This window comes from Leucoraja erinacea, chromosome 16 (assembly GCF_028641065.1).
Source record: "Leucoraja erinacea ecotype New England chromosome 16, Leri_hhj_1, whole genome shotgun sequence".
Taxonomy (NCBI): domain Eukaryota; kingdom Metazoa; phylum Chordata; class Chondrichthyes; order Rajiformes; family Rajidae; genus Leucoraja; species Leucoraja erinaceus.
The window spans coordinates 6,874,733-6,891,060 of record NC_073392.1 but is presented as its reverse complement, the minus strand read 5'-3'; the positions used below and the strand labels follow the sequence as shown (position 1 = coordinate 6,891,060).

At 48.4% G+C, this 16,328-nt stretch overlaps 1 protein-coding gene across 11 annotated transcripts in view; it reads left to right on the top strand.

Annotated features, from left to right (window-relative positions):
- magi1b (membrane associated guanylate kinase, WW and PDZ domain containing 1b) overlaps positions 1–16,328 on the top strand; it is a 346,431-nt gene that overhangs the window by 233,324 nt on the left and 96,779 nt on the right. For all 11 annotated transcript variants that reach the window (XM_055647620.1, XM_055647626.1, XM_055647618.1 and 8 more), the window contains 3 exons: positions 1,688–1,807; positions 10,871–11,074; positions 12,074–12,272. In XM_055647620.1, coding sequence (XP_055503595.1) covers positions 1,688–1,807; positions 10,871–11,074; positions 12,074–12,272 — 523 coding nt within the window. The remainder of the gene's footprint in view (positions 1–1,687; positions 1,808–10,870; positions 11,075–12,073; positions 12,273–16,328) is intronic.

Below are 16,328 nucleotides of genomic sequence, written 5' to 3'. Positions count from 1 at the left end.
CAGCTCAACTCTGCCTGTCTCACCGGGTTAACTACTGCCCTGCCTGGACTGACGGGACACCAGCGCACGTCTCCACGCTGGCCATATTTCCCGCTGGTCCAGGAAGGCTGTAGGCTCACCTGGCGGGACAGGCAGAGTTAGCTGGGTTTAGCGCTGTTTCTCTGAGCTGGCCCGTCTGACTGCCGACCAAAGATCCTACAGCGGAGGATCTTTGCTGCCGACCTCTCTGGCCACCTGCAGGGAGGGGGCGGTGTACTTGGGAGGGGACGGGACAGCGCCGGAGACCCGGCCGGGATCGATCCTGGCTGCGGATGAAGCGCAGGTCTGTGCCACATCTCCCTCCTCCAATTACCGCGCTCCATCCTCAGTCCCACCCCCCTCCCCTCCCCCCACTCCTCCCCCTCCTCCCTCCAATCATTGCATTGAATCATGTCCCGCCCCCATTGCCTGCTGACCAACGCCTCTCTCCTCGGCGCCCTCGATCACCGGATTTTAAAATCCAGGTTACAAAAACTGGGGGGGGAGGGGGGATGTCCCCCACCTCTCAAAACATGGAGGGGACGTGTGTCCCCATGCCCCCACGGGTTTTCCGCCCCTGAATACTATCGTACATTAATACTATCCTACACACTAGGGGCCATTTACTTTTTTTTCACCAAAGCCATTTTAACCTACAAACCTGTACGCCTTTGGAGTCATAAGGTCATAAGTGATAGGAGCGGAATTAGGTCATTTGGCCGATCAAGTCTACTCCGCCATTCAATCATGGCTGATCTATCTCTCCCTCCTAACCCCATTCTCCTGCCTCCTAACCTACAAACCTGCACGTCTTTTGGAGTGTGGGAGGAAACCGAAGATCTTGGAGAAAACCCACGCAGGTCACGGGGAGAACGTACAAATTCCATCCAGACAGCACCAGTAGACAGGTTCAAAAACCCGGGTCACTGGCGCTGTAAGTCAGCAACTCTACCACTGCACCACCGTGCCACCCGCAAATGCTGGTTTACAAAAAAAGACGCACAGTGCAGGAGTAACTCAGCAGGTCAGGCAGCGTCTCTGGAGGTGATGTTTCAGGTCGCGACCCTGCGTTAGACTTTTCAGGTTGGGACCCTTCTTCAGAAACGCCCCGTTCCAAAACGTTGCCTATCCATTTCCTCCAGATATGCCGCCTGACCCGGCGAGTTCCTCCAGCACTTTGTGCGATTTGCTCAAGATTCCGGCATCTGCAGTTACTTTGGTCTAACATTGGAAGGGGATCACCAAAGTCCCCAGCTATGTTGGATGGCGTACTTGTATATAGTTTACTTGAGTTTGTCATTTTCTCAAACATGTTTAGTTTAATTTAGTGTGGAGATACAGCGCAGAAACAGCCTGCTGGCCGACCAGCGTTCCCCGCATACTAACACCATCCTACACACACTAGGGACAATTTACGTTTGCACCAAGCCAATTAACCTGCAAACCTGCACGTAGTCGGGTCTCTGGCGCTGTGAGGCAGCAACTCTACCGCTGCGCCACCGTGCCGCCCGTAGACATTGATCGTGAATCTTCCGAGCTATTCTGCTGTGAGATCCCAATGCAAGCCGGCAAAGAAATGGCAAACGTAATAAACGGGGAGATTTTGCCAAAAAAATAACATGACAAAATTTCTGCTGGAAATCATATCCTTGTGTTCTTTCCCTTCAAGGCACGACGAGATCTCCTCGCGACGGTGAGATTGCCGGCATTGACTACAACTTTCTCACGGTAAAGGAGTTCTTTGACCTCGAGGAAGGAGGCTCTCTTCTAGAAGTTGGGACATATGAAGGTAAATGTTTTGCAATGATGTATCTTCCACACACACACACTTAACACTAAAGGGCCTGTTCCACTTGGTGACACTAAAGACGTATCAGGCCACTGAAAAAGTCGCGGCGTGACGATGTATTGACGCGCGGTGTCTCCTCAAGTGTCGCAACATTGTTTTTGTCGCCGCTGGATTTTGAAATGTTCAAAATCTTTTGCCGACCCTGGTACGGCAGTCAATGACGTCGGCAGTCACCAAAAACATCGCCAAGTGGGACAGGCCCTTAACTGCAAGTTGAGCATTATCTTCAGCTTCCACCCTTACTCTGAAACTATCACCTCTCTCTTCCGGCTTTTAGATTAGTTCATTATTAGTTTAGTTCAGAGATATAAGGAGTCATAAGGTCATAAGTGATAGGAGTCACTTATGACCTTAGAAGACAGGCCATCTCGGCGCGGACTTGTAGGGCCGAGATGGCCTGTTTCCGTGCTGTAATTGTTATATGGTTATATAGCGCGTAAGCAGGCCCTTCGACCCACCAGGTCCGCGCCGACCCGTGACCCCTGCACTTTAACATTATCCTGCACCCACAAGGGCCAATTTTTATATTTATACCGAGCCAATGAATCTACAAACCAGTACGTCTTTGGAGCGTGGGAGGAAACCAGAGATCTCGGAGAAAACCCACACAGGTCACGTACAAATTCCATACAGACAGCGCCCGTAGCCGGGATGGAACCTGGGTGTCGGGCGCTGCGAGCGTTGTAAGGCAGCGACTCTACCGCTGCGCCACCGTGCAGTGATGAACCAGTGCATTGCTATTTGACCAAACAAACATGGTTTCCCATCAGTAGTTACATGGAGAGCAGGTATGTTGAGCGATGATGTCCTAACTCATGAGTGACGGGTTGGCCATGTAGCAGAACACGGCCTCATCACATTGGAATATATGAATTTCCAAATGAGTAGTTTGTGTAATATAAGGAATGAATTCATATGTGAGATGCATCTTGGCACTGTGGGATGTTTGAGGATGTCAGTGCACTAAATATCAAGCAGCAGTCATTACCAGTGCGATGTTTACTCTTTCTCAAAAATGTTCATGGGCTGATTCATTCCAACCTCACGGTTCATTACCAATTAATATTATTTAGATGGGTTGTAAATAAAGGATGTCCTCCATGGCTACCTTGCTCACTGTTCCCTAGAGTCATATAGTGTAGACACAGGCTCTTCGGCCCAACTTGCTCACGCCGACCAGCATGCCCCACCTACACTAGTCCCACCTGCCTGCATTTGGCCCATATCCCTCTAAACCTGTCTGTTTAAGAAATAACTTCAGATGGTGGAAAAATCGAAGGTAGACAAAAATGCTGGAGAAACTCAGCGGGTGAGGCAGCATCTAAGGAGCGAAGGAATAGGTGACGTTTCGGGTCGAGATCTTCAGACCTCTAAACCTATCTTATCCATGTATCTGTCCAACTGTTTCTTAAACGTTGCTATAGTCTCTACCTCAATTACCTCCGCTGGCAGCTCGTATCCACCAACCTTTGTGTAAAAAAAAAATCATCCCTCAGGTTCATAATAAATCTTTCCTCACCCCCTCAACTTAAACCTATGTCCTCTGTTTCACGATTCCCTTACTCTGGGGAAAATACTTTGTGCTTCTACCTGATCTATATCCTCTCATCATTTTGTACACCTCTATAAGATCACCCTCATCCTCCTGTGCTCCAGGGAATAAAGTCCTAGCCTGCTCAACCTCTCCCTGTAACTCGGGCCCTCGAGTCCTGGCAACATCCTCGTAAATCTTCTCTGCGCCCTTTCCAGCTTGAAGCCGTTCTTACTAATGAGATCTCTTTACTCCATTCTAAAAATGTTCATTCCGACTTCACGGTACATTGCCGTTAATATTATTTACACGCCTTCATGGGTGGTGAATAAAGGATGTCCTCCATGGCCTCTTTGCTTACTGTATCCCAGGGTCATACAGCGTGGAGTCAGGCCCAACTTGCCCACGCCGACCAACATGCCCCATCTACATTGTGGGCCAAAGGGCCTGACCCTGTGCTGTCCTGTTTCAAGTTTTATGTCGAGGCTCATAATTTGACCCCCATAATCGACAATGAACTTTTCTCATTTGGAGTAAGTACTAAAAATGCTTATACAAGCCTTACACAAGTGGCTGCACGGTGGCACATTAGTAGAGCTACTGCCTTACAGCGCCAGAGACCCGGGTTCGATCCCGACTACGGGTGCTGTCTGGACGCAGCTTGTATGTTCTGCCCGTGAACTGCGTGGGTTTTCTCCGGGTGCTCCGGTTTCCTCCCACACTCCAAAGATGCACAGGTTTGTAGGTCAATTGGCTTCAGTCAAATTGTAAATTGTCCTTGCTGTGTGTAGGATGGTGTTAGTGCGCGTGAATCGCTGGTCGGCGCAGGCTTGGTGGGCCGAAGGGCCTGTTTCCTAGACTACGCTGTATGAACTAAACTAAACTAAACTATAGGGCAGGAAGGTACACAAAAAAGCTGGTGAAACTCAGCGGGTGCAGCAGCATCTATGGAGCGAAAAAAATAGGCAAAGTTTCTGCCCGAAACGTTGCCTATTTCCTTTGCTCCATAGATGCTGCTGCACCCGCTGAGTTTCTCCAGCTTTTTTGTGTACCTTCGATTTTCCAGCATCTGCAGTTCCTTCTTAAATATAGTGCAGGAAGGAATTGAAATTGCCCCAAGCCTGTAAGGAGTAGATGAGGAAGTGGGGTAATGTAGAACTAGTGTGAACGGGTGATCGATGGTCGGTGTGGATTCAGTGGGCCAGAGGGCTTGTGAATTTACAACACTGAATTTAATATTGCTCCAGCCTACAGCACAGGGAAATTCAGCTTGCTTAGTCTCATGAACTTTGCCATTAGGCTTCTGCATTAATACAACTTCAAACTGACCATTCCAATATCAAAGTTCTGCCATGCTGTATCTCTAACTTAAACATAGAGGGGAACTTTGATCTATTGCAGTCTGAATTCACCTCACATGCTTGCCTATTGATCCAGGCAGGCACGGTGCCACAGTGGTAGAGTTGCTGCCTCACACCGCCAGAGACCCAGGTTCGATCCCAACTACGGGTGCTGTCTGTACGGAGTTTGTACGTTTTCCCCGTGACTGTGTCATTTTTTCCCGAGATCTTCGGTTTCCTCCCACACTCCAAAGACGTACAGGTTTGTAGGTTAATTGGCTTGGTAAATGTAACAATTGTCCCTAGTGGGTGTATGATAGTGTTAATGTGCGGGGATCGCTGGTGGGTGCGGACTAGGAGGGCCGAAGGGCCTGTTTCCGCGCTGTATCTCTAAACATAAACGTATACAAGTTGGCCGCATATTGTAGCAATGTTCCCCGTCTTTATTTCCATTCATCTCCAATATGGTTTTACTGGCCAAGAATGAAGGGGAAAATCACGTCCGTATGGCTGAGTTCCTTATGAATTTTATAAACGGCAGTGGTTGCAATAACAGGAATTGCAATCATTTGTAGTCGTCACGTGTCACAGTGGCGCAGCGGTAGAGTGGCTGCCTCAAAACACCAAGGACCCGTGGTCGATCCTAACCACGGGCGCTGTCTGTACGGAGTTTGTACGTTCTCCCAGTGACCACGTGGGCTTCATCCGGGTGCTCCGGTTCCTCACACATCCCAAAGACGTGCGGCTTTGCCCGTTTATTGGCTTCTGTGAATTGCCAGGAGTGACTAGGATAAGAAGGTGGGATAACATTGGAACTGATGTGAATGCGTGATCGATGGTCGGCATGGACTCGGAGGGCTGAATGGCCTGTTTCCATGCTGTATTAATTTAATCCCTAAGCTTTCAAATCAGTGGACAGATGTGACGGAACACTTTTAAAAGTGAGAATACATGACTCAACATCTGGAGTTGGTAGTTGAATACATTTGTTGATATTGTTTCATTATATGAAATTAGAGGATTTCAGTATAGGAATAGAGAGGTTCTTCTGCAGTTGTATAGGGCTCTGGTGAGACCACATCTGGAGTTTTGTGTACAGTTTTGGTCTCCTAATTTGAGGAAGGGCATCCTTGTGATTGAGGCAGTGCAGCGTAGGTTCACGAGATTGATCCCTGGTATGGCGGGACTGTCATATGAGGAAAGATTGGAAAGACCAGGCTTGTATTCACTGGAGATTAGAAGGATGAGGGGACATCTTATATAAACATATAAAATTATAAAAGGACTGGACAGGCTAGATGCAGGAAAAATGTTCCCAATGTTGGGCGAGTACAGAACCTGGGGCCACAGTCTTAGAATAAAGGGGAGGTCATTTAAGACTGAGGTGAGAAAAAACTTTTTCACCCAGAGAGGTGTGAATTAGTGGAATTCCCTGCCACAGAGGGCAGTGGAGGCCAAATCACTGGATGGATTTAAGAGAGAGTTAAATAGAGCTCTAGGGGCTAGCGGAGTCAAGGGATATGGGGAGAAGGCAGGCACGGGTTATTGATTGGGGACGATCAGCCATGATCACAATGAACGGCGGTGCTGGCTCGAAGGGGCGAATGGCCTCCTCCTGCACCTATTTTCTATGTTTCTATGTTTCTAATTGGCATCTCGTTTGGAAGCTGTAAAAACTCATTCTCCTTGTTTAGATTAGTTTAGTTCAAAGATACAACGCGGAAACAGGCCCTTCTGCCCACCGAGTCCGCGCCGACCAGCGATCGCCCCGTACGCTAGCACTACCCTACACACCAAGGACAATTGACAATTTACAGAGGCCAAGTAACTTAACAACCTGTACATCTTTGGAGTGTGGGAGGAAACTGGAGCTCCCAGAGAAAGCCCACGCGGCCACGGGGAGAAGGTACAAACTGCGCACCCATAGTCAGGATCGAACCCGGGTCCTTGGTGCTGTGAGGCAGCAACTCTACCGCTGGGCCACCGATGCCCAAGTGTGTGACCCCAGTTCCTTCCAACAATCATGCACCCGCACAAATGTAATCACACAACAGAGGACATGAACAGGCCCTTCGGCCCACAGTGCCTGGGTCTAGCAAAAAACGCAACGATAAACTAATCACCTGCACGTGATCCATATCCCTACATCCCCCTGAATATCCATGTGCCTTTTAAACACCACTATCGTATCTGCCACTTTCCCCACCCCTGGCAGCGCAGTCCATGCAACTACCACCACCCTCTGTGAAAAAATATACTTGCCCCGCTACACCTTCTTCAAGCTACAGAAACAGGGAACTGCAGATGCTGGTTTACGGGGGGAAAAGATGCAAAGTGCTGGAGTAACTTAGCAGGCCTGACAGGCTGTTGCTCCATCATTTTGTGTCTTTTTTTCCCATCGACTCCATGTGCCCATCTAAAAGCCTCAAACGCCACCTTCGTATCTGCCCCCATCACCACCCCTGGCAGCACGATCCAGACACTCTCTGCGTTAAAAAAATCTTGCCCCACACACCTCCTTTAAACTTTTCCCCTCTCACCCTGGGGTAAAGGTCCTGACTGTCTACCCTATCTATACCTCCCATAATTTTACATACTTTTATCCCCTCATCCTCTGACGTTCCAGAGAAAACAATCCCAAGTTTTTGTTCCATTTCTGTAGCTAATACCTGCCAATCCAGGGCTGAAGAAGGGTCTCGACCCGAAACGTCACCCTAGCATCTAGCATCCTAGTAAGACAGACACAAAAAGCTGGAGTAACTCAGCGGGACAGGCAGCAGCTCTGGAGAGATGGAATGGGTGACATTTTGGGTTGAGACCCTTCTTCAGATTCTGGTAAATCTTTTCTGGTCCCTCTCCAAATTTAACGGCATTTTTTAATTTGAGATCCAAATATTTAATCTGTGGGTAGTGTATTGTTATGGATTCTGTTACGCTGCATTCTAAGCCATGATAACAGTAAAGTAGACATTGGAAAGAAAATATATGTAAGAAGGAACTGCATATGCTGGTTTACACTGAAGATAGACACAAAATGCTGGAGTAACTCAGCGGGACAGGCAGCATCTCTGGAGAGAAGGAATGAATAGGTGACGTTTTGGGTTGAGACCTTCTTCAGTCTGGGCCCGAAACGTCACCCGTTCGGCTCGTACTCGCTAGAATTTTGAAGATTGAGGGGGGCTCATAGAAACTTACAAAATTCTTAAGGGGTTGGACAGGCTAGATGCAGGAAGATTGTTGCCGATGTTGGGGAAGTCCAGAACAAGGGGTCATAGTTTAAGGATAAGTGGGAAATCTTTTAGGACGAGATGAGAAAAACATTTTTCACACAGAGAGTGGTGAATCTCTGGAATTCTCTGCCACAGAATGTAGTTGAGGCCAGTTCATTGGCTATATTTAAGAGGGAGTTAGATGCGGCCCTTGTGGCTAAAGGGATCAGGGGGTATGGAGAGAAGGCAGGTACAGGATACTGAGTTGGATGATCAGCCATGATCATATTGAATGGCGGTGCAGGCTCGAAGGGCCGAATGGCCTACTCCTGCACCTATTTTCTATGTTTCTATGTTTCCTTCTCTCCAGAGATGCTACCTGAACCATTTTTATACCATTAGCTTGGAATCTGATCACAATTCTCGAACCAACATCAGCAGCGTGTGCTGCATCCTTAACATTAGATCAAAAATGTCCTTAACGCAAGGCTGGAAAGTTAACCTCAAACGTAAATCTTATGGAAACATAAATTATTCTTAAATGCTGCGTTTGCAGTGTGCAGACCCGGTATATTGGGACTAATGTATACTGAAATGGAAATATTTTCATTCTTAATTGAACTTAAATTAGTTGCAATGAAAAGTAATTTAAACTCTAGGTTACTGAGGATCGTGACAGGAATTTGGATTCCAGCGTTGTGCTTGATGTTTAATCTGTAGCTGCTTGAGAAGGGGCGACACGGTGGAGCATTTTTAATTTAGTTTTAGAGATACAGTGCAGAAACAGGCCCTTCGGCCCACCAAGTCCGCACCGACCAGCGTTCCCCGCACATTAAAACTATCCTACACATTCCAGGGACAATTTACACTTATACCAGGCTAATTAACCTACAATCCTGTACGTCTTTGGAGTGTGGGAGGAAACCGAGGATCTCGGAGAAAACCCACGCAAGTCATGGGGAGAACGTGCAAACTCCATACAGACAGCGCCCGTAGTCGGGTTGCCAACTGTCTCATATTAGCCGGGACATCCCGTAATTTGGGCTAAAATGGTTTGTCCTGTACGGGACTGCCCTTGTGGAATATTTCTTAGTTTTGCCAAAGGAGAATTTCAGTGAAATATATCAGCATGCATTCTACTAGATTTTACACCTGAACCTATTACTCTGCATTTACCAGTGCTGGTAAGTTTCCCAAGCTCCATGCCAATTAACATGTCCAGAGTTGACTGCCAGAGTTCTGGAATTAGTCTATCCTTGTCACGTGCACAGGGCTGCAGTGAAACACTACTGTTTGCATGCTATCCAGTGACTGTAAATCAGATTCATGCTGTACATGAGTTCAAGCAAGCCATACGCTTGTACATGGTGGAGCAAGAGGAAAAATACCAGAGTGCAGAATATAGTTTCTCAGCATTGTGGCGTTGCAGTTCCAGAGAAAAGTTCAATGTCCGCACTGAGGTTGGTTGGAAGATCGGGACTGCACCTCAGCAGTGTAGCGTTGCGGTTCCAGAGAAAAGTTCAATGTCCGCACTGAGGTTGGGTGGAAGATTGGGACTGCACCTCAGCAGTGTAGCGTTGCGGTTCCAGAGAAAAGTTCAATGTCCGCACTGAGGTTGGGTGGAAGATCGGGACTGTACCCCGACTTTTGGAAGGACCGTTCAGTAGCTTGATAACAGAGGGGAAGAAGCTGTTCCTAAATGTGGTGGTACATGCTTTCAAGCTTTTGTATCATCTAGCCTGACGGGAGAGGGGAGACGAGGGAATGACCAGGGTGGACAAGGACCTTGATAATGTTGCCTGCTTTCCTGGGGCATTTCAGATGGAGTCAGTAATAGCGAATCTGGTTTGTGATGGCCAGTTCTGGACTGCACTCGACCTCAGCATAATCTGTCTCATGGAAGAACACAATCAGAACAAGCAGTGAAAGGCCTGGACAGTGTGGTTGTGGAGAGGATGTTTCCACTAGTGGGAGAGTCTCGGACTAGAGGGCACAGCCTTGGAATAAAAAGGATGAACCTTCAGCAAGGAGATGAGGAGGAATTTCTTTGGTCAGAGGGTGGTGAATCTGTGGAATTCATTGCCACAGACGGCTGTGGAGGCCAAGGATATTTTTAAGGTGGATATTTTAGACTAGTTAGGATGTGACAGATTAAGGGGGGAATAGTGTTGAGAGGGAAAGATAGATCAGCTATGAGTGAATTGCAGAGTAGACTCGATGGGCCAAATGGTCTTCTTCTGCTCCTATGACAAATGAACTAGTGTTAAACCAGAGAACGGAATATGGCAACTCAGAGATAAACAGTAACCTGGGTGGCACGGTGGCGCAGCGGTAGAGTTGCTGCCTTACAGCGTCAGAGACCCGGGTCCCCGGTTCGATCCTGACCACGGGTTCTGCTTGTACATAATTCGGACATTCTCGCCGTGACCGACCAGGGATCGCTGGTCGACACGGACTCGGCGGGCCGAACGTCCTGTTTCCGAGCTATATCTCAAAACTAAACAACACAAAACCTGATTTTGACAGAATGAGCGATTTAGTTTAGTTCAGAGATACAGCGCGGAAACAGGCCCTTCGGCCCACCGAGTCCATACCGACCAGCGATCCCCGCACACTAGCACTACCCTACACACACTAGGGACAATTTTACATTTACACCAGGCCAATTAACCTACAAACCTGTACGTCTTTGGAGTGTGGGAGGAAACCGAAGATCTTGGAGAAAACCCAGGAGGGTCACGGGGAGAACGTACAAACTCCGTACAGACAAGCGCCCGCAGTCAGGATCGAACCTGGTCTCCGGCGCATTGAGGCAGCAACTCTACCGCTGCGCCACCGTGCCGCAAACGATGGGCGAGATTTTATTTATCCAACTGGCGAACGTGTCTCACTTTAACGTGTGAATTTTGTCCCCGTGGTCTAGGCAACTACTATGGAACGCCAAAGCCGCCCAGCCAACCGCACAACAGGGAAGTGAGCAATCGTGATGCCTTGCGGAGTCCTCATTCTGGCTCAAAGCCGACCCCAAAGCGCAGCAAGTCCTACAATGATATGCAAAACGCTGGCATAGAGCAAGCAGAGAATGGAGATGATGAGGAAAACCCTGACATGAATAGCAGTTTTACAGGTAAGCCCACTGCTTACAGAATCTTCCCTCTTCCCTGACTCACCTGAAGAGTTGGAGGGATATTGGCCAAATGCAGGTACCTGTCTAACACAAGGGGTGGTGGTGTATGGAACAAGCTACCAGAAGAGATCATCGAGGCAGGTGCTATCATACTCCCTGCCTCAATGACCTGTTCTGGCAGCTCATTCCATACACCCGCCACCCCTTGAGTAAAAAAAGTTGCCCCTCGGGTTCCTATTAAATCTTTTCCCCCTCACCTTACACCTATGGCCTCTGGTCCTCGATTCCTGTACTCTGGGCAAGAGAATCTATTCCGATCTATTTCTCTCATGACTCTGTACACAAAAAGTTGAACACGCAAATCTAACAAAATGTTAACTCTGACCGCTGATGATGCATATTCACTTCAGGCTGCATGTGTTATGTTTAGTTTACTGCCAGGTGTACCGAGGTACAGTGAAAAGCTTTTGTTGCGTGCAAACCAGTCAGCGGGTGCTTTTATTGTCCGATATTTTTTTAATGTTGGCCTGATTGGAAAGAGTACAGAGAGGATTTACAAGGATGTTGCCAGGACTCTGAGCTATGGGGAAAGGTTGAGCAGGCTGGGACTCTATTCCTTGGAGCGCAAGAGGATGAGGGGAGATCTTACAGAGGTGCATAATATTCATGAGAGGAATAGATCGGGTAGATGCACACAGTCTCTTGCCCAGAGGACCAGAGGACATAGGTTCAAGGTGAAACGATTTCATAGGAATCTGAGGGGTAACTTTTTCACACAAAGGGTGGTGGGTCTATGGAACGAGCTGCCGGAGGAGGTAGTTGAGGGTGGGACTATCCCATCGTTTAAGAAACAGTTGGACAGGTATGTGGATAGGACCTGTTTGGGGGGATATGGGCTGGTGGGACTCGTGTAGCTGGGACATGTCGGTCGGTGTGGGCAAGTTGGGCCGAAGGGCCTGTTTCCACGCTGTACGACTCTGTGACTATGATTGCCTTTAGATTCTAGTGAACAAGACGAACACACGTTCCCCAAGGAAGCAGCGCCTCTGTACAGCAACGCTACCAGTTCCAACAACCACAAGGCCGACCTACCGCAACAGCAAGTCGGACACTCAGAGCACGCCGTCGACAGCCTTGGCCCGCTGCCCGACAACTTGGAAATGGCGTTCACCGAAAACGGAGAAGTCTACTTTATCGAGTGAGCGCCTACCTCTTTATTCCAACTTCTTTGCAACGTGTAACACCATAAATGCTGAAAAGAATTGTGAATTGTATTGATTGAGGTTATGGACCTCTTCACAAAAACGCACAATGCTGCTCGCAAAGTGCTGGAGTAATTCGGCCAGACAGGCAGCATCTCAGGAGAAAAGGAATAGGTGGCGTTTCGGGACGTGACCCTCCTTCAGACCCCACGAAACGTCACCCATTCCTTCTCTCCAGAGACGCTGCCCGACCCGCTGAGTTACTCCAGCGTTTTGTGTCTATCTTCTGTGTAAACCAGCATCTGCAGTTCCTTCCAACACAATGATAGTATACGTTGAGAACCGTAAAGAAAGAAGGAAGTGTGCAAACTCCGTACAGGCAGCACCCGTAGTCGGGATCGATCCCGGGTCTCCGGGGCTACAAGGCAGCGACTCTAACCCAGCGCCACCGTGCTGCCCTACTCCAAATGTGGCCTCACCAAAGGTTTTTAAAGCTGCAGTGTAACTTCCTGACGTTGTACTCAATCTCCCAACTAATGAAGACAAGTATTCCATACGCCTTCTTCACTTGAGTCTGAAGAAGGGTCTCGACCCGAAACGTCACCCGTTCCTTCTCTCCAAGGATGCCGCCCGTCCCGCTGAGTTACTCCAGCATTTTGTGTCTATCTTCGCTGTAAACCAGCATCTGCAGTTCCTTTTCCTGTTTCCTTGGGGGTTCCATTTCCGTGCTTGCCGGGTGATGTTTGTGGCAGGTTTCCTGAGGGTGTGTCCAATCCAACTCCATTTTCTACACACGCCCTGGAGGAGGTGTTAGAGGATAGTCTGAGTTAGACTGGAGAGTTTAGTTTAGTTTGGAGATCCAGCATGGAAACAGGCCCTTCAGCCCACCGAGTCCATGCGGACCATCGATCACACTTTACTCCACTTTCTCATCTACTCCCTACGCAGTAGAGCCATATTTAAATAAAGAGGCCAATTAGCTTGACTTTGAAAATACTGCATTACAGCATGGTAAGGCAGCTGCACCATGGCAGACAGGGAGAGGCTTCAGAGGGTAACCAGGACAGCGCAGAGGATCATTGGCTGCCCTCTCCCCTCCCTGATGGACATCTACACCTCCCGCTGCCTTAGCAGGGCAAAGAATATCATCAAAGACAGCTCCCATCCTGCGTTTGGACTGTTCGACCTGCTGCCCTCTGGAAGGCGCTATAGGTGCATCAAATCCAGGACAAACAGACTCAGGAATAGTTGCTTTCCGAGAATTATATCTACTATAAATTCAAATTCACACATGCACTGACTACACCGCCCAACACGGACTTCCATCTGTATATATGTATATATGTATGTAGCGCCGCAGAATTTGTGCACCTATTCCCCCCCCCCATCTCCCTTCTGTTTTTTGTTTTTTCTGTTTCTTGTTTTTTGTGCTAAATTGTATGTATGCACTGAGTACGAGCAGCTTTCAGTTTCACTGTACATGTATAGTGACAATAAATGGCATATCATCATACTGCAGAGAAACAGGCCCTTCAGCCGACTGAGTCCATGCCACCTATCCACACTAGTTCTACATTATCCCACTTTCTCATTCGCTCCCTACACACCAGGGGCAATTTACGTACAGATCCACATACTTTTGGACGAGGGGAGGGGGAATCCGGAGCACCCGGAGGAAACCCACACGGTCACGGGGAGAAGTTGCAAACTCCACACCGACAGCACCCGAAGGTCAGAATCGAACCCGGGTCTACGGCACTGTGACTCCGCAGATCTATCAGCTGTGTCACCGTTCTGCCCTTTCAGACATTTGAATCCAAGATTACATCTTGAGCAGGCCACAAAAAAAGCTGCAGTAACTCAGCGGGACAGGCAGCATCTCTGGGGAGAAGGAATGGGTGACGTTTCGGGTTGACACCTTTCCTCAGATTCTTAAATCTTAAATTTCAATTTTTACGCTTAAATCTTGTGCATTTGGAGTGGGGTCGTTATTGGACTGGGCCACATGGCACAAAATACCAATGAATGAAGCGTGGTGGGTGATGGAAAATAAAAACGTCTCAATTGTCAATTCATATGAAGAGGTTGGCAACAGGACTCATCTCCACACTTTGTTAATTGTTCGTGCATTGGGCATCTATTCATTTTTCATCAGTATCATTCTGCTTAATTTGGACATTTTTCTCAGTCTCCCACTGTTTGCAGAGTCATTATGATTCCTGTTCATTCACACTTCATGTTCAGTTCATGTGGAGCTCAGAGCCTTTCGCTCAGCTCCTTGGCTCCACGCACCGAATCTGGCTTTCCGGAAAATGCTTTGCACTGCAGAAGCTTCGACATGTCGGTGAGACCGCATTTAGAATATTATGTTCAGTTCTAGGCACCATGTTATAGGAAAGATATTGCCAAGCTTGAAAGGGTTCAGAAAAGATTTACGAGGATGTTGCCAGGACTAGAGGGTGTGAGTTACAGGGAGAGGTTGAGTAGGCTGGGTCTCTATTCCAGGAGCGCAGGAGGATGAGGGGAGATCTTATAGAGGTGTACAAAATCAATAGACAATAGGTGCAGCAGTAGGCCATTCGGCCTTTCGAGCCAGCACCGCCATATAATGTGGTCATGGTTGATCATCCCCAATCAGTACTCCGTTCCTGCCTTCTCCCCATATCCCCTGACTCCGCTATTTTTAAGCGCCCTATCTAGCTCTCTCTTGAAAGCATCGAGAGAACCTGCCTCCGCCGCCCTCTGAGGCACAGGAGAGGAATAGATCGGATAGATGCACACTTTTGCTCAGAGTATGGGAATCAAGGACATCGGTTCAAGGTGAAGGGGAAAAGATTTAATAGGAATCCGAGGGGTAACTTTTCCACACAGAGGGTGGTGGGTGTATGGAACAAGCTGCCAGAGGAGGTAGTTGAGGCTGGGACTATCCCATCGTCTGTCTAAGAAACAGTTGGACAGGTACATGGATAGGACAGGATTGGAGGGTTATGGACCAAGCGCAGGCAAGTGGGACTATTGTAGCTGTGACATTGTTGGCCTGTGTGGGCAAAATGGGCCGAAGGGCCTGTTTCCACACTGGACCACACCATGACTCTATGTTGGCGCAGCGGTAGAGTTGCTGCCTCATCGCGCTGGAGACCCGGGTCCGATCCCGACTACGGGCGCTGACTGCACGGAGTTTGTACGTCCTCCCCGTGACCCACGTGGGCTTTCCTGCGGGCGCTCCGGTTTCCCCCCACACCCAAAAGACATACAGGTATGTAGGCCGGTAAATTGTCTGTAATGTGTAGAGTGGAACTAGTGTGCGGAGATCGCTGGTCGCTGGTCAGCGTGGACTCGGTGGGCCGAAGGGCCTGTTTCCCCACTGTATCTCGAAAACAAAATTTACTCTCAAGAGATTCTAGCACACAGCCCAGCAAGACGTCAACAAAATTGAATGTGTTACCTTTTACACTGAGACATTAAACAAGGGCACTGATAAATAAAAGTTGCCGTACTCTGTTCAACAAAGTAGTGCATTTTCCATGATAATCAATCATAAAATCATGGAGTAGTGCAGTGTGGTAGCATGCCAGGTGCATCAAACCATGAAGGGAATAGATAGGGTGAATGCACAGATTATTTTACCAAGGTTAGTTTTCATTTCAAGGGTTAGCATTTCAGTTTGTGTTCCGATCTAATGCATGTGCTGAAATCTTTATTTAGTTTCGTTTAGTTTCGAGATACAGCGCAGAAACAGGCCCTTCGGCCCACCGAGTCCGCGCCGACCAGCGATCCCCGCACGCTAACACTGCCCTACACACACTAGGGGACCATGTACAATTTTACCAAAGCCAATTAACCCACAAACCTCTATGACTTTGGAGTGTGGGAGGAAACTGGAGAAAATCCACGGGTGAGAACGTGCAAACTCCGTACAGACAGCACCCGTAGTCAGGATTGAACCCGGGCCTCTGGCGCTGCAAGGCAGCAACTCAACTGCTGAGCCACCACACCGCCGCCCCTATTTTATTTTATTCTGCAAAGGCAAAAAATCACTGGAAAGAAATATG